General features: G+C 34.2%; 1 protein-coding gene across 2 annotated transcripts in view; it reads right to left on the bottom strand.

Moving 5' to 3' along the window:
• Nucleotides 1-796: 796 nt before the first annotated feature.
• GLIPR1L1 (GLIPR1 like 1) overlaps nt 797-24,482 on the bottom strand; it is a 35,398-nt gene continuing 11,712 nt past the window's right edge. The window contains exons 2-6 of one of the 2 annotated variants that reach the window (XM_087869111.1): nt 17,518-17,763; nt 14,247-14,347; nt 5,102-5,190; nt 977-1,003; nt 797-888 (exon numbers count right to left, since the gene is read on the bottom strand). In XM_087869111.1, coding sequence (XP_087725237.1) covers nt 797-888; nt 977-1,003; nt 5,102-5,190; nt 14,247-14,347; nt 17,518-17,763 — 555 coding nt within the window. The remainder of the gene's footprint in view (nt 889-976; nt 1,004-5,101; nt 5,191-14,246; nt 14,348-17,517; nt 17,764-24,482) is intronic. The other variant, XM_045811138.1, reaches the window with a different exon arrangement.

A 24,482-nucleotide genomic window follows, 5' to 3' on the forward strand; every position in this document is an offset into this window, starting at 1 on the left:
ACAGATTCTATATCAGTACTGTAGGGGCCAAGGGCAGGCTGCCCCAAGATGGACCACTTTGGCATGAAGATTATTTTGAGTTCAAAAGCAATCTAAACTCAGCAGATTCAGGAAAAGTTCTTTATCTCCCCACAACTGGGAGTTATCTAAAAAGAATTTAGGTGGAGGACTGCTCCAGGAGGAGAGTTATTGCTGTAGATTACTACATCATACTATGAACTAGTTTTGATAGACAGGGAGGAACCTAGCAAGGTCTGTTTGATCAAAGTCTCCTATGTCCTGTTGTTTCTGAAAGGCCCAGCAAACGTTTATTAAACATTTACTCTTTTTCATCTACCTGTGAATTGCATTCCTTCTCTTTGACATCCTAGATCTCTGTCCCCTTCTCCTTAGTTCAGAATGACATATATACCTTATTTTGCCTGTGTTTGGAATTTCCATGTCTGTTTGGATTCCCCATACATAAAAAATTAAGTTTGATTCTCTTTCGTTAATCTGTCTCATGCCAATTTGATTCTTAGTCCAGCCAGAAGGACCATGAAGAAAGGAAATTCTTCTTCCCTCTCTCTCTGACAAATAAATAAAATCTTGAAAAAAAACCACACACACCTTAATTTTTTTCTTTTTACTGCTACCCTTCTATACTCAATACATCTTTTGTTAAAATCAGACATTAAATTTAGATAACAGACAAGAGTGTAAAAGTTTTAAGAATTAAACTGATGAGAATTACGTTTAGCCATAAACTGTTTGTTTATTGTCATGTTTGAAAACTTTTCTTGTATGTAAATGATAATTAAAATAGTCTCAGAAGAATAGAAACCAGGCACAATGGATTACATGATATCTGCTGAGGCGCCTTCCCCTGTGGATTCCAATCAGGATATTCTGTCAATAAAATACAACAGTTAAAAGCTCCATTTAGTTTCAAGGGGAGGAAGTAATTGAATCAATATAGAAATAGTTTGATACGTACTTTCAGGTTTATCAAGTTCTTTATTACCTAAGGTAGACAAAAAAATATATAGAATTAAAGGCATTCACTTGCTTTTCTGGTTTTTTAAATAAGATGACAAACTTAAGGAACTTAGTTTGGCTTTAAACTTAGTTCAACTTCAGAAATGAAAACTTCCTCCCCTAAATCCCACAGTGCCTAAAAATCTGTATGAAGCCCTGTGCCAACAAAGTCATGTCAACAGATATTTCTATAGCAGCTTTCATGTTGAAGGCAAAAAAGACTAAAATTGACAAAACTATATAAAGTAGTTGACTTTACTTGTACTCTGCCATGTCCATTTAAATTCCCTGAAAGAGAATGTAATTCCTTCATGTTGACTTTTTGGTACCCAGAGCCCTCCATTAAATGTCTCATTCATTTCTGGTGTGGCTCTTGCTCCAGATTTTGCTCTGTCTTTCCCTCATCAAATTTTTTCCCTCTATTTAACAAGATCCTGCAGTTTGTTAGGAATTCATTTGTTTGATTTCTTTCATTCATTTATTCACTTTTTGAGTGTGTACTACGTGTTGAACATAATTCTAGGCTTTAGATATAATAGTTCTCAGGAAAAAAATGAAGTTTCCTTACAGAAAAATAAGGAGAGAAAGTCTATCATTTATTTGCTCCCATCTCTCAAAACGAAAGTCAACAAAACTAAAACTTGGCTTTATATAAACACTGATCAACATAAAAGAGAAAAGGCACAGATCAAAAGTCATAGGACTTCAATAAGCGGAACATACCAGAGCAAAGTTGTTTTTATTTATTTATTTATTTATTTATTTATTTATTTATTTATTTATTTATTTATTGGAGAGTAAGAGAGAAACAGAGATGATGAGAGAGAGCAGGATCAGGGAGGAGAGGGAGAAGCAGACTCACCACTGAGCAGGGAGCCTGGTGTGGGGCTTAATCCCAGGACCCTGAAATCATGACCTGAGCCAAAGGCAGACACTTAACTGACTGAACCACCCAGGGCCCCAAAGATGTTAATTCTTTCCAAATTTATTTATAAGTTCAATGTAATTCCAACCAGAATTTCAAAGTCTTCTGTGGAATTGATAAGCTTATCCTAAGGTTAATTTGCAAGAGCAAAGTTTGAGGAAGAGCCAAGTGATTTCTGAACAATTTAGAAAAGAAACAAATTGGGAGAATACCTCCTACGAGGGAACAAAGCTTATTGTAGCCTTTGCAGCTTGTGTGGTGCTGTCTTGGAAACCCATTGTCGATAACTACTTGAATCTTGGGATGGAGAAGCTCATGACAGAAAAAGTCCTCATTAGGTAAAACTAGAAAATCCAGGTAAAGTACAACAAAACAATGTTTAAGAACCTCAGAGATTTGCTAAAGCAACAAAGACTGGAGGGTCAAGATTTCAGAGCTGGAGATCCAGAGAATGGACTGATGTTATGAAAGCTTCCCCCCCTCCCCCCTGGAGCCATTTGTTCATCTTGGGCCCAGGTCTAGGGCTGAAAATCTGGGCTTTGCCCAGGCAGAGGCTGATTTTGGGGAAACAGAAACCATCAGAGCTTTTGTTGACCTTGTAGGACTAGAGAGAGAAAATTGGAGAATTGAGCAGTTCAAGATCCTGGTGAAAGGTAAAGGTGGAGGAATGAGCCCAAGAGATGGCCATTTTGTACTCAAAGTATTTGTTTAATTTTGAAGCTATGAGGAATAGGAGGCTAAAATCCTAAGCTAAAAGCCTCTGAAAAGCAAAGTAGATTTGTTGGTAATTTGAGAATGCTAGAATTATAAGGATTAGAATTTAGAACCTCTTAGGGAAAGGCAACAGTGAACACACCAATCTCTCAGCAGAAAGCCCTGGAAGTCTATGCCCTTCGAACAGAGACAAACAGAGGTAGACCAAGCCTTACATAAATTCTAACCCGGTGTTGACTAAGCTGTGTTTAGATTAAGGTGAACAACCTTGACTCTAACTGTTCAGCAGAGGAAAAGGTAGAACTCTCTACATTTTTGTTTTACACATGTTGTTAGATGTTTAATAGAAACTTATATCGGCATGCACCAAGTGTTTTTACCATGTACTTCTGTGACACAAACTTCCAGAAAAAAGGCTTACAACAATAACAATTTATTATTATTTCTTATAACTATCTGGATTGGCTGGCTCTACAAGACAATTACTCTGCTCTATGTAGTGTTATCAGGACTCAATGACATAGTTGCATTTATCTGGAGCTCAGTTGGGGTTGAAATGGTTCCAAGGCCTTTCTCCATCTGACCTCTCTAGCTCTACAGTGTGGAATTGAAATTCTGGGGGGCTTCCAACAGAGCAAAAGCAGAAGCTGCCAAGTCTCTTCTAAAGGGTAGGCCCAGAAATGGCACAATATCAAGGCCTCATTCAAGAGGAGGAGAAATCGTTTCCACTTTTTTGGAAGGAATGGCATATGTGTGAAGGAGGGGAGGAATCATTAGTGGCTATCTTTAAAGATAATTCACCACACCAAGAAACAGAGCATGTTACCAAAACCAAGACAAAACAAAACAATCTTGAAACTAGAAATAGACCCACAGGTGATCCAGATGCTGGAGATTTCAGAAAGAAGTTGGAGTATTTGAGGCTGGCAATCATGGAGCTTAGTGTGTCAAAGGGAAGATAACAATAAGAACAACAACAAATGGTAGGGGACAAAAGCAAGAGCCAGATTGATCATAATTGACTTATTGGCCTTGGAATAGAGTCATCGGAGTAAGAAGCAATTGAAGAATTTTAAGACAAGGATTTGACCTGGATTTTCTTTCTGTAAAACAATTTGGAGAAGGAGGAGAAGTGGGAAATTACTAGCTCAGGCAAGAAATGACAGTGGCTTGAATACTGGGCAGGAAGGGGAAGTTTAAAAAAAAGTCTATCATTGTTATTTTTATGTCCCTTTAACTAGAAATTATTAGTTTGCAAATAGATATACAACTAATTTATTTTTTAAACTGTTTTGGATGAAATTTAAAATTAGAGGGACCATACTTCTGATTCATTGTTTAACTCAAGTATAATATAAATATGAAAGTATGCATGCCTTATAAATGGAAAGATTGATGAATTGTTACAAAATGAACATAGCATAGGTCTAGAAAGTCCTTCTGATATCATCTTCTATTTAATTAACTCCTCTTTGCTCTCTAAAGGTAACCACTATCCTGACTCCAAATGTAGATTAGTTTTGTCCGATATTTGAACTTTATATAAATGAAATCATTTAATATACATTATTTTTGTGTCTGTCTTCTTTCATGGCACCAAATCATCATCTTCTCCTTCTCCTTCTCCTTCCCCTTCCCCCCCCTCCTCCTCCTCCTCCTCCTCCTCCTTCTTCTTCTCCTTCTCCTTCTCCTTCTCCTTCTCCTTTTCCTTCTCCTCCCTCCTTTTCTTCTTTTTCTCCTTCTTCTCCTTCTCCTCCTCCTCCTCCTTCCTCTTCCCCTTCCTCTCATACTACTTCTTCCCGTTCTCCTCCTCCTTCTTCCCCTTCTCCTCCTCCTCCTTCTTCTTCCCCTTTTCCTCCTTCTTCTTCGTCCCCTTCTCCTTCTTCTTCTTCCTCTTCTCCTCTTCCTCCTGCTGCTGCTGCTTCTTTTTTTTACAGTTTTCAGATCATCTCCTCTCCTGTTTCACTGAAAATTCTTTTTCAATCAAGAATTTATGCACTTATCTTAAAAAAAAAAATCTTTGTTCTGAGAACCAAAAGACTGATAATGGAAGACAAACACATTAGCTTTAAATCATAATTAAATTGCACATTGATGAATGTATTACTTCTGCACTATTTTGATAGTAGAGGTGATTGGAAGCAAATACAAATAAGAAACATTTCAATGAACAGTTATTTTGAGTATCATAGCAACTGGTTAGTTATACCTTACTCCTTTCTGTTCTTTAGCTTGAGAGGAAAAATAATCAGTAAAGAAGGGAGGGATCATCTGGATTTAAATATGATAATTTATGATGAATGATTTATATCATCATATAAAATAAATCAAATATTGTCAATAATTCCTTATATACTTGAAGATCCAAATTTTAAAATACAATTAATTTATGGAAACTGCTTTCCAAATAGAATGTTACAATTATTTTTTTTCCTTTTTGCTTACGGCAGAGGTTCTTTCTGCAAGTTTCTTCTTCTGCACACAAAGAGCAGGATACTCCTTTAGTGTAAGGGGGCTTATTTGGAAAATTTCCTCTGTAAAAAAGAGAATAATTGATTAGCCAAATGGCTATTAATTTCTCTAATTTTGTGCATGAATTTATGCAAGTTGTTTTGGTCACTCACTCATGAATGTTTAAAAGGAAAAATAACAACTTTTGTCCCAATTTTATGCTCCTTTCTTTTGTAAAAAGAGGCCATTAAAACTGTTTACAGGATGTCCCTAATCCACATGGCAGTTATATTCTTGAATATTCTGTAAAATACAGTTTAGATGTGAACCCAGTATAATTATACATGTTGACAGCCACAAAGTTTTTTGTAAATACAATAAACAAAATTTAAATTGCAAGTGGAAACACATGCTTTGTGTTCAATACCATAGTTCTTATCTAGTTCTTTTGGTGGTGTGTCAGTAAGACTTTGCAGCTGTTGTGCCTGCTTTTCAGTAAAATAAGTTGATACATTTTAACAAACCCCTTTCCCCCCTGTCTCTGTATCCGTGGAACACTTAAAAAAGTGTTACCTAGAGTACATTGTTTATTTATCTGTTCATTTGTTGATGGACATTTGGGTTATTCCAAATAAAGTTACTATGCACGTTTTGAACATTCATATATAAGTCTTTACAGGGATCTACATTTCCTTGGATAAAAGGAATGACTAGATCATATGGTAGATGCATATTTAACTTTTTAAGTAACTTCCACACAGTTTTTACGAAGTTGTTGTAACACTTTATATTTCTAACAGCAGTGTTGAGAATTCTAGTTGCTTCACTTCCTTGTCAGGACTTGAATTGGCCAGTCTTTAGCCATTCTAATTGTGTGGTGGTATTCACTGTGGTTTTAATTTGTGTTTACCTAATGATTAATGATGTTCAGCATTTTTTCATGTGCTTATTTTCCATTTGCATGTCTTCTTTGTTAATCTTTTGTCCATTTAAAAAAATTGAGAAGTTTTTCTAATATTGAATTGTGAGAGTTCATCCTATATTCTTGATATAAGCCCTTTATTAGGTAAGCTTTCCAGAGACTTTCTTCCTGTCCATGGCATATCTTTTTATTCTCGTACCAGTGCCTTTGAATAGCATTAATTTTAAATTTTAATGAAATCCATCTTATCAATTTGTTCTTTTATGGATCATGGTTTTGATGTGGTAGCTATTTTAAGGTCCCAAAGATTTCATCTGTGTGAATTCCAACAGTTTTACAATTTTGGGTTTACATTTATGTTTGTGATCCATTTTGAGTTAATTATTATAGGTTGTGTGTTGTATAGACCTAAGTTAACTTTTGTTTTTTATATATGAAAAACAAAAAGTACCAGCATCATTTATTGAAAAATCTTTTTTCCAATGCATTGCTTTTGTGCATTTTTGGAAAATTAGTTGAACATATGTGGACCACCACATATAGGTTTATTTCTGGACTCCACTTTCTGTTCCACTGATCTATTTGTTTAACTTTACATCAATTGTGATTATTCAAGCTTTAATAATTCTTGAAAGCAATAGTGTTAGCCCTTCTGGGGTGCCTGGGTGGCTCAGTCAGTTAAGTGTCTGCTCAGGTCATGATCTCAGGGTCCTGGGATCCAGCCCTTAGTCAGGCTCCCTGCTCAGCAGGGAGTCTGCTTCTCTTTCTCCCTTTGCTCCTCCTCCCTGCTCTTGCTCCCTCTCTCTCAAAAAAAAAAAAAAAAAAAAATCTTAAAAAAAAATAGTGTTAGCCCTTCAAATTTTTTTTTTCAAGGTTGATTTGGCTATTAAAAGTTCTTTTCATTTCCATATGAATTTTATGGTCAGTTTGTCAATTTCTACAGTAAAAATCTGGAATTTTCATTGGGATAATATTGACTCTATAGATCAATTCAGTGAAAATTATGTCTTAACAATTTTGAGTCTTTTAATCCATTAACAAGTTATAATCTCTCCAATTATTTGTATCTTTGTTAATTTCTGTCATGAATATTGTGTAGTTTTCAGTGTAGAGATCTTTCGTGTCTTCTGCCAGGATCATTTCTAGATAATTTATATTTTTTGATGCTGTTTTAATGGTATTATTTTAATTTAATTTATGATTATTTATTGCTAGTGGACATGAAACCAAGTTTTGTATATTGATCTTGTGTCCTGAAAAATTACTAAGTTCACTTACTAGTTTTAGAAGAATTTTCATAGATTTCATTGGATTTTTTTTTATATAGACCTATAGACCAGAAGTCAGAAAAGTATGATCCATAGGCCAAGTCTGGCCTGTTTTTGTGCAGTCTGCAAGCAAAAAAAAAAAAAAATTTTTTTTAAATATTTTTAATGGGTTCTTTAAAACAACAGCAACAAAAAAACAAAGATGAGGGTAATAATATATATGGCATGCAAAGCTTAATATATTTACTCTCTGGTACTTCACAGAAAAATTTTTTTACTATTGATATAATATTACATATAGGTTTTTCACAGCTGTCCTTCATTAGGTTTAAGAAGTTCCCTTCTATTTCCAGTTTACTGAGAGCTTCTATCAGAAATGAATGTTTAACTTTTTCTCAATCTATTGAGATGATCATGGGATCTTTATTTTCAGGTTGATTAATATGGTGTATTACATTGATTGATGTATTTAGAATGTTAAACCACCTCTATATTACTGGAATAAACTCCACTAGGACAAGGTTTTTACTCTATTGATGGATTCAAATGCTAAATTTTGTTTAGAATTTTTGTACCTATATTCACAGGAGATGCTGCTCTGTGGTTTTCCTTTATTTCATTTATACTTTGCAGTTTATGTCCTTGAAGGAATTTTTCCATTTCATCCAAGTTGCCTCTTGATTGATTAACCCCACTGTCATTTTTTTTTTTTTTGAAAGAGAGAGAGAACCCACATGAGACCACATGTGCGAGTAGTGGAGGAGGGGCAGAGAGAGGGAGAGAGAGAATCTTAAGCAGATTCCATACTCAGTGCAGAACCTGATGCAGGTCTCTGTCTCACAACCTTGAGATCATCACCTGAGCCAAAATCAAGAGTCAGAGTCTTAACTGACTGAGCTACCCAGATGCCCCAACCTCACTGTCATTTGAAATGACCTTCTTTATCCCTAGTTATTATTCTTTACTCAAAAATCCACATTATCTGTTATTAATACAGACCCTGCTGCTTTCTTTTGACTAATGTTACCATAGTAAACCTTTTTCCATTCTTGTACTTTTAATCTATTTCTGTGTGTTTCTTTATTTAATTATTTAAATTCCAGTATAGTTAACATATAATGTTATATTAGCTTCAGGTGTACAGTGTAGTGATTGAATAATTTTGTACATTACTCAGTGTTCATCATAATAAGTGTGCTCTTAAATCTCTGTCACCTATTTCACTGATTCCTCCATCTACCTCCCCTCTGGTAACCAGCAGTTTGTTCTCTATAGTTGACTATCCATTTTTTTATTTGTCTCTTCGTTAATTTGTTTGTTTTGTTTCTTAAAGTCCACATATGACTGAAATTATATGATATTTGTCTTTCTCTGACTTATTTCACTTGGCATTGTACTCTCTAGATCCATCCATGCTCTTGCAAATGGCAAGATTTCATTCTTTTTTATGACTGAGTAATATTCCATTGTATATACATACCACTTCTTTATCCATTCATCAATTGATGGACACTTGGGTTGCTTCCATAATTTGGCTATTATAAATAAAGCTGTGATAAACATAGGGGTGCATATATCTTTTCCAATTAGTGTTTATATATTTTTTGGGTAAATACCCAGTAGTGAAATTACTGGATCGTATGGTAATTCTATTTTTAATTTTTTGAAGAAACTCCATACTATTTTCCACAGTGACTACACCAGTATACATTCCCCCCAATAGCATATGAGGGTTCCTTTTTCTCCATATCCTAACCAACACTGGTTGTTTCATGAGTTTTTGATTTTAGCCATTCTAACAAGTGTGAGGTGATAGCTCATTGTGGTTTTGATTTGCATTTCCCTGGTGATAAGTGATGTTGAGCATCTTTTCATGTATCTGTTGGCCACATGTATGTCTGCTTTGGAGAAATGTCTGTTCCTATATCTGACCCATTTTTAATTGGGTTATTTGGTTTTTGTGTGTGTGTTGAGTTGTATAAGTTCTTTATACATTTTGGATACTAACCCTTTACTAGATATATCATTTGCAAATATCTTCTCCTATTCCATAGGCTGCCTTTTACTTTTATTGATTGTTTCCTTTGCTGGGTAGCAGCTTTTTCTTTTGATATAGTCCCAGTAGTTTATTTTTACTTTTGTTTCCCTTGCCTTAGGAGACATATCTAGAAAAATGTTGCTATGGCCAATGTCAGAAAAATTACTGCCGATGCTCCCTTCTACAATTTTTATGGTTTTGGGTCTCACATTTAGGTCCTTAATCCATTTTGAGTTTATTTTTGTATATGGTGTAAGAAAGTGGTCCAGTTTCATTCATTTACACGTAGCTGTTCAGTTTTCCCAGTACCATTTATTGAAGACACTGTCTTTTTCCCATTGCGTATTCTTGCTTTTTTGTCAAAGGTTGTCTGTATAATCATGCGTTTATTTTGGGGCTCCCTTTTCTGTTCTATTGACCTGTGTCTTTTTGTGCCAGTACCATACTGTATGGATTACCACAGCTTGGTAGATCTTAAAATCTGGGATTGTGATACTTCCAGTTTTGTTCTTCTTTTTCAAGATTGCTTTGGCTATTTGAGGTCTTTTGTCATTTTGTACAAACTTTAGGGCTATTTGTTCTAGTTCTATAAAAAATGCTGTTGGTATTTTGATAGTGACTACATCAAATCTGTAGATTGATTTAGGTAGCATAGACATTTTAGCAATATTTGTTCTTCCAACCCAAGAAATGGAATATATTTCCATTTCTTTGTGTTGTCTTCAGTTTCTTTCATCAATGTTTTATAGTCTTTCACCTCCTTGGTTAAGTTTGTTCCTGGATGTTTTTACTATTATTATATTATTTTTAAGCTCAACACAGGGTTGAACCAACGACCCTCAGAACAAATCTGGAGCTGAGATCAAGAGTTGGATGCTGGGTTGCCTGGGTAGCGCAGTCGTTAAGCATCTGCCTTAGGCTTAGGGCGTGATCCCGGAGATCTGGGATCGAGCCCCACATCAGGCTCTTCCGCTGGGAGCCTGCTTCCTCCTCTCCCACTCCCCCTGCTTGTGTTCCCTCTCTCACTGGCTGTCTCTCTGTCAAATAAATAAATAAATACAATAAAAATCTTTAAAAAGAAAAAAAGAGCTGGATGCTTAACTGACTGAGCCACCAAGGTGCCCCTTATTATTTTTGGTGCGACTGGAAATAGGATTGTTGTAAATGTTAATTTCTCTTTCTGCAACTTCATTATTAATATATAGAAATGCAATGGATTTCTGTACATTGATTTTGTATCCTGCATCCTTACTGAATTCATTTATCAGTTGTAGTAGTTTTTTTGTGAAGTTTAGAATTTTCTATATATAGGGTCATGTCATCTGCAATTAGTGAAAGTTTTACTTTTTCCTTATCTATTTGGATCCCTTTTATTTCTTTTTCTTATCTGATTGCTGTGTCTAGGACTTTCAGTATTATGTTGAATAAAGTGGTGAGAGTGGACATCTTGTCTTGTTCCTGATTTTAGGAGAAAAGCGCTCTCTCTCTCTCTCTTTTTTTTTTTTTTTACTATTGAGTATAATGTTAGCTGTGGGTTTTTCATATATGGTCTTTATTATGTTGAGGTATGTTTCCTCTAAGCTTACTTTGTTGAACTTTTTTTTTTAATACTTTTTCTGTATCTATTGAAACAATCATGTTTTTAATCCTTTCTTTTACTCATATGACATATCATGTTAATTAATTTGTGAATATTGAATCACATTTGTATCCCAGGAATAAATCCCACTTGATTGTGGTGAATGATTTTTTAAATGTATTGTTGGATTCGGTTTGCTAATGTTTTGTTGAGGATTTTTGCATGTATGTTTGTCAGAGTTATTGGCCTATAGTTCTCTTTTTTTGTGGTTTCTTTATCTGGTTTTGGTATCAAGGTAATAGTCTCATAGAATGAATTTGGAAGTTTTCCTTCTATTTTTTGGAATAGTTTGAGAAGACTAGGTATTAACTCTTCTTTAAATGTTTGGTAGAATTTGCCTGTGAAGCCATCTGGTTCTGAACTTTTGTTTGTTGGGAGTTTTTGATTACTGATTGAATTTCATGGCTGGTAGTCAGTCTGTTCACATTTTCTATTTCTTCCTGCTTCAGCTTTGGTGGAATTTATCCATTTCTTCTAGGTTGTCCAATTTGTTGGCATATAATTTTTCATAATATTCTCTTATAATCCTTTGAATTTCTGTGGTATCAGTTATTTCTCCTCTTTCATTTGTGATTTTAGTTATTTGAGTCTCCCCCCCTTTTTTGGTAAGGCTGGTTAAAGGTTTATCAATTTTGTTTATCTTTTCAAAGAACCAGCTTCTGGTTTCATTGATTTGTTCTGTTGGGTTTTTTGTTGTTGTTGTTTTGTTTTTTTAGTTTTTATGTCATTTATTTATGTTCTAATCTTTATTATTTCCTTCTTTTTGCTGATTTTGAGTTGTATTTTCTTTCTTGAGCTCCTTTAGGTGTAAGGTTAGGTTGTTTATTTGAGATTTTTCTTGCTTCTCAGAGTAGGCCTGTATTGCTATAAACTTCCCTCTTACAGCAGCTTTTGCTGTATCCCAGAGATTTTGGACTAATGTGTTTTCATTTTCATTTGTCTCCATGTATTTTTTATATTTCCCCTTTGATTTCTTGGTTGACCCATTCATTGTTTGGTAGCATGTTACTTAACCTCCATGTGTTTATGTTCTTTACAGATTTTTTTCTTGTGGTTGATTTTTTAAATTATTTTTGTCTTTATATTTAAAGTGTGTTTGTGTAGGGGCACATAGCTGGCTCAGTCAGTGGAGTTTGTGACTCTTGATCTCAGGGTTGTGAGTTTGAGCCCCACATTGGGTGTATAGATTACTTAAAAATAAAATCTCAAAAAAAAAGTATGCTTTTGTAGGCAGCATATAATTCGTTCTTGATTTCTTATCCAATCTTGGAATCTCTGCCTTTTCTTTTGGGTGTTTATATCATTTAAATTTGATGTGATTAGTTTTTTTTTTTAAAGATTTTATTTATTTATTTTGAGAGAGAGAGAGAGAGAGTGTGTGTGTGTGGGGGGGGGAGAGGCAGAAGGAGAGGGAGAGAAAGAATTTCAAGCAGACTTCATGCTGAGTGTGGAGCCCAGAACAGGGCTTGATCTCATGGACATGAGATCATGACCTGAGCTGAAATCAAGAGTCAGACGCTTAACTGACTGAGCCACCCAGGCACCTGTGATGTGATTATTGATATAGTTAGGTTTGAGGCTATCATCTTATTTATTCTGTTCATCTCATCTGTTCTTTGTTCCCCTTTTCCTCTTTTTCTGCTTTTCTTTGGATTAATCGAATATTTTTTAAAATCTAATTTTACCTGCTTTGTTGATGCCTTTGCTATAAGTGGTTTATTATTTCAGTAGTTGGAGTTTATAGTATGCATCTTTTACTTATCACAGTCAATTTAAATTATTGTACTTAACAGAGTAGAAGAACCTTAATATACTTAGATTTTTCTCTTTTAGCCTTTATGCTGTAGTTATCACATATTTTAATTTTATGTGGTTGTAACTCTAACGAAGCATTGCTGTTATCTTTGATTAAACAATTATCCTTGGAAAAGAATTAAATAATAAGAAAAACATCCTATGTATTACTCATGTAGTTACCATTTCCAGTGGTTTGAAAAAATCTTTTCTTTTAATTTTGAAATATATTTTCAAAAGATATAGAATTCTCAGTGGACAGTTTTTTTTTTCCTTCCAGTATTTAAAGATATTGCTGTTTTCTCTCTCACATTATTTTCACTGAGAAATCTGCTGTCATCCTTATCTTTGTCCTTCTGTATGTAACATGTCTTAGTTCTCTGACTGCTTTTAAGATTTTCTCTTTATTACTGGTTTCGGAAATGTTTTATTATAAGGTGAGTTGGTGTAGTTTTCTTCATGTTTCTTGTGACTTGGGATTTGTTAACCTTCTTGGTTCTGTGAATTTATAATTTTCCTTAAGTTTGGAAAGTCTTGGGCCATATTTCTTAAAATATTTTTCTGGCCCTGCCTCTTTCAGGAAATCGATTCTCCCTAAACTTATCTCACAGATAACTGATGCTCTTTTTATCTTTTTTGGATTCTTTTCCCCTATATATTCTATTTTGGATGGTAATAAATAAGTGTTCAGTAGTTCTGCAGTTTCTCTGGTATTTATAAAAACTGTACTTTGCCTAAAGTTTTAAGGCTATGTATTTGTCATTTTTGTTTTTGTTTCTGATTGAGAGGCAACCAAAGAAAATACAGAGTTATACACATTTGTACCTCTCCATAGCAATTTTGGCATATCTTAGATCCTTTTCGCAAATTATGTATATTAATTCTTTGCTTGTGTTTTCATTTTTTGTACATTTAAAAAAATGGTCTTTAGAAGAGTTGGGCTACTAACTGATTTTTATCTTCTTCCTTTTACAGATCTATTGGGATTAGAGTTCCAGAATTTCACTTCTGGGGACTCCCATTAGGCTAATGTTATATTTCCATTTAGATATGCAATTATCATCAAGACAATTAAAAATTATGATATTCTTTCTTAGAAGAATGTGCATTTCACTGTCATTCTCAATCATTTACTCATCCTGGTTATGTCATATTAGAGAAGCATCTGCCAACCTATTTTATGTTCTAAATACTTAGATATTACGGTGGCAAAGTATTTGATATTCCCTTTTTTTAAATTTAAACAGTTTCCGTAATTTTCATTCTCAAGTTTAAGTATTTCGTGGCAGGTATAATTTTTTATGTAAGGTAATGTTCTCTCACCACCTTCTATTTTAATGTATTTCTTGAGTAGTTCTACAGAGGGAGACTTCAACTTATTAAAAATACACTTGTCTCTTTATTATAAGGTTCTATTTTGGGAACAATTCTTAACATGTATTTTAATTTAAAATATTTTTAATAGCAAAATAACTTACGCAGGTCCATAGTTGCATACAAATATTGCAGTTTGAAATCCCCCAAGTTCAGGACACATTGTCATGGCACAACCAACTTTATAGGAACTGGCCCAAACTACCTATAAGGAAAGGAATTTTAAAATAAAATATGTGAAACAACTTTATGCAAACAATGCATTATGGGAACAGGTATAATCTTTGTCATGGTACCAAAAATGAATGTACATAGATATTTACTCTCTGTTTATTTTCTTAATTTTTAATATTAACTTCAAAACAATTATTTTGTTAAGGCTACTTTCCTGAGGCCTATCTAGTTTTTCCTCACTTAATTCTCATAAATTCTAAAGGAGAGTATAACAAAAAGACAAAATTATATTTTTTCTAGGTGACTTATGAAATATATTTTAATTTTCTCCGTGGGCATATTGTGTTAAAATCAGACTATAAATAAGAACAATAATAAACTTTTATTTCTTTTTCTCAGAAAAATTCTACTTCATTAATGATCACATTTTAAATTTTGTGGTCTTAACCATATTCTTACCTTTGTTAAGCAAACAAGAGACAGATAAGGATAGAGATTAAGAACATAATGAGTCTTCCGCAAAAGATGCCTGCCACAGAGGTGGTGAATCCTTATTTTTGTCTAGTTGCAAAGAATAGCAAAGTTATTCAAATGAAAGATGATGCCTATGGAAAACTGACATGGGAAGAGAGAGAAAAAAGTGAAGAAGATTACTATTTCTTTAGTAATAATAAGAGATGAAAGAAGAATAAGAGAGAAGAGATGAGTTTTGCTTCTAACCATGTGAGTGGCTTTAAACACTGACATGAATTCTGAGCTAGTTTCCTAATTAATAAAGCGAGATTAAGCTTGATCCTTAAAAGATCCTTTTCTTTTTGAATGTCTCAAAAAGTTAATAAGCCATTACAGCTGCAAGCTGTATTTTTTCCAAGAAATCACATTCAAAAATTTGGTTCATGTGTATGTGGCTACTCCATGAAATTCTCTTTGCTTAATGGATCTAAGTTATGATTCTGTTTTGGCTTTGAGAATGATAAAAGTAAATATCAACTATGTGTAGGTTTAAAATGTACTGCTTTCATTAAAGGGACTAGATGTGACAATATGAACATTGGTTGTAACTTCAATATGAATATCTGCAAATAGTAAATGCAGGAAATTTTTAGCTCATTTTGTTTAGAACATTAAGCAAGATATAGTTGCTGAACAAGTAGAAAAAATGCACCCATTCCTAATTATTTAAGCATATATGTAAATTAGCCAGTGGGGAGTGAGCTTCCAATTCTGATGTAGCAATGATAGCGGAGAAGGAGTATTTGGGAACAGATTCCTTTTGACTTGAAACAAAAGAGAGAGACAAAGGATTATATAAAGGCTGTGAGTTAGTCTTGATGCCGTATTAGGGATATTACATTCTGCTTGTTATCAGTATGCCTAACATTTGGATTCCATTCTTTTGATTTTCTCAGCGGTAGCCAAACCATATTCTTTGCAGACATCTATCCTGAGACTTATAGTGTCCTTTTGTTGGACAAAGAGTGAATAGAAGGGGAGCATGGAAGCTGCTAATCTCCTTGTTCAGTGCTTCTCTGATAAAAATGACTTGCTTTAAGTCACTATATATTAATGCATCTTATACAGATGACGAAGTTTGGAGAAGAAAGTTAGCCCTTTTTATTGCTTAAATGGAGCTTCCTAGGAGTTCAGTGCCATTTTTAGAATTGGTTTAGCTTAAAAGTGACTTCCACTCCTCAACAAAAATTCCCACTGAAATAACCAGAATACTTGGGAAAATAATGAGAAATTAAGTTTTTTGAGATACTGGACATTAGTATCTTGAAAAGGATAATGCCCTCTGTGAGTTGAGGGGAAAGGATTCAGGCTGTACAATTGTCCCAGATTATTGCTTTGACAGATTTTCCAGTCCATGGCTGGGGGGTTGAGAGCTGGGAAACCAGCAGAAGCTTGATGGATTCACACAGTTGAGAGGCAGAGCTGAGAGTCTGGGGAGACCAAGGAGGAAGGAGTTTAGAGAATATAGAGGAGGGAGGTGAAAGTCTCACAGTGATACAGCTGTAAAGATCTACAGAGAGTCCTCATCATCAATTCAGCAGCTCATTAATCAGCATGTATATGAAGAAACTGCCTGAGGCCTGGGAAAGAACCACCTAAAAAAAATAGAGGAAAGGATGCTAAGACTTAAACAGGGCCAGGAATAGAGCCTGTTCCTGCTAGCCACAATGGAAAATACCAATTTCTGGGGCATTGGTGGAGTACACACAAGGGTCTTGCTTTGCAAGAATCAAAAAAATTTAAAAATTTTCAGATAATGTAATTGTATCCCAGAAGACAGTTCAAGAATATTTAGAGATATATAAATAAACCCAGCATTCAACAAGGCAAAATTTATAAATTTGGCAATATAATAAATTTATCCAGCAGCATGATAAGAAGCAGGAAAATTTGACCCATAATGAAGAGGGAAAATCAGTCCATTGAAACTAACCCAGAACTAACCTAGATGATAGAATTAGGAGGGAAAACATTAAAATAATGATTGTAGCTATATCCCATATGATTAAAAAGCTAGGTGAAAGATTAAATACTAGATACAGTCATTGACTGATTAGTGAACTTAAAGATAAAGCAATAAGACTATCTGAAATTAATCACAGAAGAAAAAAATTAGGAAAAGAGAAGAGAACATCAGTCAACTGTGGAAAACTTCAGGTGGCCTTCTACATGAGTAACAACTCTGGGAAGGGAGTAGCAAGAAAGAATGACAGAAATAGTTGAAAAAATAATGACAAACGTTTTTCAAAATTTGATTTAAACCACAGACCTACAGTTCCAAGAAGTTCCTAAACTGCAGCAGAAAAAAACATGAAGAAAACTGCAGTGCGTTATTATGAAATTGCTCACGACGTGTAATAAAGGAAGAATTGTAAAAGTCAGAGCAAAAAGACACATAAAGTACAAAGGAATAAAGAAAAGATTATAGTAGATTTTTCATTGGAAACAATGCAAGTGAGATGACAGTGGAGTAAGATTTTCAAAGTCTGGAAAAACAAGACAAACAAACAAAAGAAACAAACAAACAAAAATTCCAGGACGTAGAATTCTATTCCCAGTATAAATATCTTCCAAATGAAGGAGTGTTTTTTTAGATACTCAAGAGAAGCTCAAAAGAAAATGCTAAAAAAGTCTTTTGATTGCAATGTGTATAAATAAGAACTAATCAACAAAATGTCAAATGTTTACCTGCGTATAATGGCCACAAGCTTTGGAACATGATAGGGTATCATAATCATAAAATTCAGTTTCATTAAACCAGGCAACAACAGCAAAGTGTGGTGAAAATATGCTTAATCCACCTAACCAGATATTTTCTCCAACAAACTGAAAAGTTGGGTGGCATCCGTATGATTTTGATAAGCAGGAGTTGTGTTTGAATGTGCACTTGTTTGCCCACGCTTTAGCAATCTTCGCTAAACCATCATCCCAAGTCTGAAAGATAAAATAATTTAAATTGAATTGTGCATATTTGCTTGGATTAAAGCCATTCTAATGATTGTAATCCAATTTTGTTTGTTTTAATAAAATATAGATTTTTTTGGTATTATGTTTACAGTTAGTCATTTTTTCTAGTTACACTTCAGAAACATTTAGTACCCACTCTATGACAGTTTATCTTTGAATTTCCAATACCTCGCAGATGGCCTAGTACAGTAGAGGCACCCAACAAATATATTCAAATGTGATTTAAGTAAGCCAAGAGTTCACAGTCTAGTAATTCAGGTCATGCAAATATATTATAAGTGAAAGATGAGTACCCATTTATAAGTAAAAAAGGAAAATGCCTCTTAGCATACCAGGAACAGAATTTCCTTAATTTGATCAAGAATATCTATCAAAACCAAAAAATGCTACAAACAACATCAATATACCAGTGAAATATTGAAAGCTTCCCCCAAGATTGGGAATGAAACAAGAGGTCTCATTATTTCTATTTAAAATAATACAGGAAGTTAGGTGGTATAATAAAATATGTGAGCTATAAATACATAAGAAAAAAGAAATAAAATGTATAAAGACTGGAATCTGTCATTACTCATGGATAAGACCGGGTACATAGAAAATTCAAATGAATACACAAACAAAAGTATGGGAAAAAATGAAATTTTCAGTTTCCAAATATCAGAAAAATATACAAAATTGTATTTCCATATATACTTCAGAAACAATTTTAAAGAGAACAAATATATAAAAATAAATCCAATAAATGATATAAAAAATTCCTACACTAAAAAGCTACAAAACATCACTCAGGTTAATTTGTAAAGGCTTCAATGGATAGATGTAAAATGTTTATGAACTGGAAGATTTAATATAGGTAAAGAATTGGATATTGATATTTAATCCATTTCTAGAAAAAAATCTAGGTTTTTTTTTTGGTGGAAATTGATTTCAAAATTTGTGTGAAAATTCAAAGAACCCACAATAGGTAAGACGATCTTTAAAAAGTAAAACAAGGCTAGAGGACTTACTGTAACAGATATCAAGACATCATAAATATACATAAAGACATTGTGGTATTGGTACAAAATATGGATAGACAAATATCCCAATGAAACAGAATAGAGTCCAGAATCAATTTTTGACAAGAGTGGTGACATCTTAACGTAGGTATATTGGCAAGATGATTTTTTTAATTTAAGTAAACTTTTTGCCCAATGAGGGGCTTGAACTTACAACCCCAGGATCAAGAGTCGCATGCTCTGCCCACTGAGGCAGCCCCTGGCAAGATAATTTTTAAAAAATATTTTTATTTTAAATTAATTGTAGATTCACAAGAGGTTACAAAAATAGTACACAGAGGTCCTGTGCAAACTTTGGTTTCCCTATTGATAATGTTTTATGTGACTATAAAACAATATCAAAATGAAGAAATTGACATTGGTACAATCAACAGACCTTAAGATTTCAGTAGTTTTACATGCATTCATTGTGTGTGTGTGTGTAGTTCAATGCAATCTTATCACATGTGTAAATTGAAGTAATCACCCCCACAATCAAGATGCGTAACAAACTGTTGAAATGTTGCAGAAAAATAAGAATCAGACGGTGAGAGATCAGGTGATACTTGGAGAAGTAGGAGAACTTGGATTTATTTTACGCCAGTGGACCCAGATGAGCTCGTGCTACAAATTCTGGGCCCAGGGCCATGGGGTTACGGGACTTTTATAGCGGATTGTAGGCAGTCAGGTTCCAAGGGCTATGCTGACTGCTGGTAGGTGGGTTTAAACTGGAGGAGTGGGGGCTATTTTAGGCGGAAACAGTAGTGCAGGGAGCCTGTGGCGGGAAGCCTGTTGTCAGAAGCAGAAAGGGCTGGTTAGGGGCGCCTGGGTGGCGCAGTCGTTAAGTGTCTGCCTTCGGCTCAGGGCGTGATCCCGGCGTTATGGGATCGAGCCCCACATCAGGCTCCTCCACTATGAGCCTGCTTCTTCCTCTCCCACTCCCCCTGCTTGTGTTCCCTTTCTCTCTGGCTGTCTCTATCTCTGTCAAATAAATAAATAAAATCTTAAAAAAAAAAAAAAAAAAAAAAGAAAGGTCTGGTTATCTCTTGCTCCCAGTAGGGCCTCTGGTTATCTCTAGCTTATTGTTAGTAACTTTCCATCTTCTGGGGCCTCCTGGGCCTGGGCCTGCTCTGGTCAATTTTCTCTCTTCACTATCATCACAATGACCCCTCATACTAATGCTTTAAAGTCATACTCACTCACTTCCCCATCTTATCCCTAATTCCTGGTAATCACTAATGTGTTCACCATCTCTGTAATTTTGTCATTTCAAGAATGTTACATAAACAGTCACAATATGTAACCATTTTGAGATTGGCTTTTTTTTTTTTTTCACTCAGCATCGTTCCCTTGAGATCCGTCCATAATGTTCCATGTGTTCATAGTTTATTCCTTCTTGCTGCTGAGTGGTGTTCCACAGTACGGATATACCACAGTTTGTTTAACCTTCACCTGTTGATGGAAATTTTGATGTTTACCAGTTTGGGTTATTACAAATAAAGCTGCAATGAACATGTGTGAACAGGTTTTTGTGTAACAGTTTTCCTTTCTCTGGGAAAAAAGGAAAAGGAAAAAGCACCCTAAGAGGGCAATTGTTGGGTCATATGGTAAGTGTACATGTGGTTTTTTAGAATAAGAGGACCAAACTATTTTCTAGAATGGCTGCAACATTTTACATTTTACATTCCCACCAGCAAAGTACGGCAGATATAATTTTTCTACATCCTCTTGAGTATTTGAGGTTGTCACTTTTTTATTTTAGTTTTTCTAATCTGTGTGTAGTAATACTACATTGTGCTTTTAATTTGTATTTCCCGATGGCTAATGTGGTGAACATATTTTCATGCACTTATTTTCCATTTGTGCGTCCTTGTAGTGAAATGTCTCTTCAGTCTTTTGTTCGTTTTCTTTTTTTTTTTTTAATATTGAGTTTTGAGGGTTCCTTATATATTCTAGAGAGCAGTTCTTTGTGAGATAACTGGTTTGTGTGTATTTTCTGCTGTTCTGTAGCTTGTCTTTATATGTATTAAGGTATTTTAAAGAGCAAAAGTTTTTAATTTTGATGAGGTTTAACTTGCTATTTTTTAATAACTTGCGGTTTTGGTGTCATGTATAATCAAAGTAATCTGCCATATTAGGAAGCCTCAATAGCTGTAGATCCTGAGGATTTTCTCTACTTTTCCTTCTAAAAGTTTTATAGTTTTGTGTTTTATATTTAAATATGTGATTTATTTTGAGCTAATTTTTATATAATGTGTAAAGTTTAGGTCAAAAATTTTTTTATTGTTTGTTTTTTGTTTTGCTTATGAATGTCAAAAATCTGTAGAGTTGTTCATAGTATACACTTTGAAGGATCTGTAATAATATTCGTGATTCATTCCTGATATTGATTATTTGTGCCATTGTCTTTTTTTTATAATAATTTTTTATTATGTTAGTCACCATACAGTACATCCCTAGTTTTTGATGTAAAGTTCCATGATCCATTACTTGCGTATAACACCCAGTGCACCATATACGTGCCCTCCTTAATACCCATCACCAGCCTATCCCATTCCCCCACCCCCTCCCCTCTGAAGCCCTCAGTTTGTTTCCCAGAGTCCATAGTCTCTCATGCCATTGTCTTTTTTATTAATCTTTTCAAAGAATCAGATATATATTCCATGGATTTTTTTTCTATCATTTTAATTTGCAACTTCATTGATTTCTCCTCTTCCGTTATTTTCTTCCTTCTGCATGTTTATTTTGCTTTTTTCTTGTTTGTTTAGATAGAATCTAGATTATTTATTTAAGAGCTTTCCCCTTTGTAATGTAGCCATTTAGTGCTATACGTTTCCCTCTGTAGCACTGCTACAGCTGTATTGCTTAGGTTTTGATATATTGTATTTTCAGTATGTATTTTGAAATTTTCCTTGAGATTTCCTCTTTGACCCATGGATTATTTATGTGTGTTTAATTTCCAAGTGTTTAGGGAATTTCTTATTTTCTTTGTGCCATAGATTTCTGGTTTGATTTCATTGTGTTCTGAGAATATACTGTAGATAAATTTCAGTTGTCTTCAGTTGTTTTCATTTTATGGTTCAGGATATGGTCAATCTTGGTTAATGTTCCACAGCCACTTTGTAAGAATGTGTATTACTTAGTCATGGAGTGGAGTTTTCTATAAATGTAGTTAGAGCCTAGTTGGTCAATGGTATTAAATTCTTCCACATCCTTGCTGATTTTCTGTCTGCTTGTTGAGCTGGGTGTTGAAATTTCCAAATGGAATTGAGAACTTTTCTGTTTCTTCTCTCAGTTCTTTTGGTTTTTCCTTTCTGTATTCTAAAGGTCTGTTGTTTGAGGCATACAAATTTTTAATTAAAATTTCTTTGATGGATTGATTGTTGTATCATTATATAATGTTGTTCTCTGGTGTTTTTCTTTGCTTTGAAATCTATTGTATCTGATATTAATAAAGCCACTCCTGCTTTCCATGTCTTTCTCCAGCCTTTTACTTTCAATCTACCTATATCATTATATTTGAAGTGAGTTTCTTGGTTATAGCATATTGTTGGCTCACATTTTTTTAATCCATTCTGATACTCCCTGGTCTTTAATTGATGTATTTATACCATTTACATTAAATGTACTTATTGATAAGTTAAAGCATAATCCTACCATTTTATTGTTTATTTTTTATTATCCCTTTGTTTTTCATTCCTGTTTCACTTTTCCTGCCTTTCTTTGAGCTACTCAAATGTTATTTAGAATTCTACTTTGATTTATCCATAGTGTTTTTTAATATATATGTTTTAATGGTTGCTATAGATATTACATAATTTTTGTAACTTGTCACAAACTACTGGTGTCAGCATTTTACCTGTTTGACTAAAGTATAGAAATATTGCTTTCATTTATGTTCCTTTACCACTCACTCCACCAATAATATAATTGTTTTAAATACTTCTTCTACATACATTAAGAACCATATCAAACAGCATTATAAAACTTACTTCAACTGTCTAACATAATTTAGAAAACATAATGGAAGAATACTTTGTTATATTTACCCATATTTTTACATTTTGCCTTGTTCTTTCTTCATCCCTGATATTCTAAGAGTCTTGTTTCATCATTGTCTTAGTGTTTGAAGAAATTTTCTTAGCTATGCTTTTAGAGTGGGTCTGCTTATGACAAATTATCTTAGCTCTCCTGAATCTGAGAGTGTTTAATTTCACCTTAATTCCTGAACTATATTTTCTTTGGGTAGGATTCTTGATTGACTATTCTTTGAAATAGAAAATATTGTGCCCCTTCCTTTGGGCTTCTATGGATTTGGATGAGAAATTTGATGACATTGAGATTGTTGTGTTTCTTTAGGTAATGCATTGGTTTTTTTCCCCACTGCTTTTAAATTTTTTTTCTTTGGCTTAAATTTTCTGAAGTTTGATTATATGATGTATCTTGGCATGAATTTCTCTGGGCTCATCATAGTTGGGCTTCACTCAGACTTATTGTTCATGTCTTGACCCAAATTTTGGAAGTTCTCAGCCACTGTTTCTTAGGATATTTTTTCTGCTCCTCCCCATCTTTCTCCATTCCTTCTGGGACTCCAATGACATAAATACATATTTTGTTCTTGCTGTATAGATCCCTGATGATCTGTGCATTTTTTTCTTCGGTCCATTTTCTCTCTGTTGTTCAGATTTGGTAATTTCTATTGTTCTATTTTCAAGTTTACTAATTTTTTCTTTTGTCATATTCATTCAGCTATTGAGCCCATCCAGTGAGTTAGGTTTTCTTTTTTTTTAAGTAATCTCACACCCAATTTGGGGCTCAAGCTCATGACCCCAAGATTAAGAGTTTTGTGCTCTACTGACTGAGCCAGTCAGGCACCTCCATCCAGTGAATTTTTTATTTTTGGTTATTATATTTTTCAGGTGTAAAATGCCCATTTAAATCTTCTCTATAACTTCGATTTCTTTGCTGAGACTTTTCTATTTTTTCATTTGTTTTAAACATTTTTATAATTGCTCTTTGAAGCATTTTTATGATGAGTCCTTTAAAACTTTTGTCAGATAATTCTAATATCTGTGTTGTCTGGGTGTTGGCATCTGTTGTGTTTTCTCATTCATGTGGAGATTTTTCTGGTTCTTGGTAGGATGAGTGGTTTTTCATTGCATGCTTGATATTTTGAGTTTCATGTTATGAGACTCTAGATTTTATTTAATCCTCCTGTTTTAGGGGGTTTCACTAATACTCTTCCAATGGGGGAAAGGGATACCACCTCTTTATCACTTGATTGGTGGATGAAAGTCTAGGCTTCCCACCCTTTTGTATTTGCTGACATCATCAGCCCACCAGGAGAGTAAGGGTTCCCTTTTTATCACCCACTAGGTGGGATGAAAATCTAAGCTCCCTACTTGTCTTCTACCAATACCACAGGAGAGGAAGGGGTACCTCAATATCTTATGCGACTGGAAGTCCTGACATGGCCTCCACTGATGCCATGGGGAGGTTGTTATGAGGGCCACTTCATTACTGCTGGGTGGTAGTAAAAATCTAGGTTCCATGATTGGCCTCTTCTGATACTGCCCTGGCTGGGAAGGGAAAGGACACCATATTATTGCCTCATGAAGGCTAGAAGCCTCCTCGCTTAGCCTCCTCTGG

This window comes from Ursus americanus, chromosome 17 (genome assembly GCF_024610735.1).
Source record: "Ursus americanus isolate L20-20 chromosome 17, mUrsAme1.1.p, whole genome shotgun sequence".
In the NCBI taxonomy this organism is placed as follows: Eukaryota; Metazoa; Chordata; class Mammalia; order Carnivora; family Ursidae; genus Ursus; species Ursus americanus.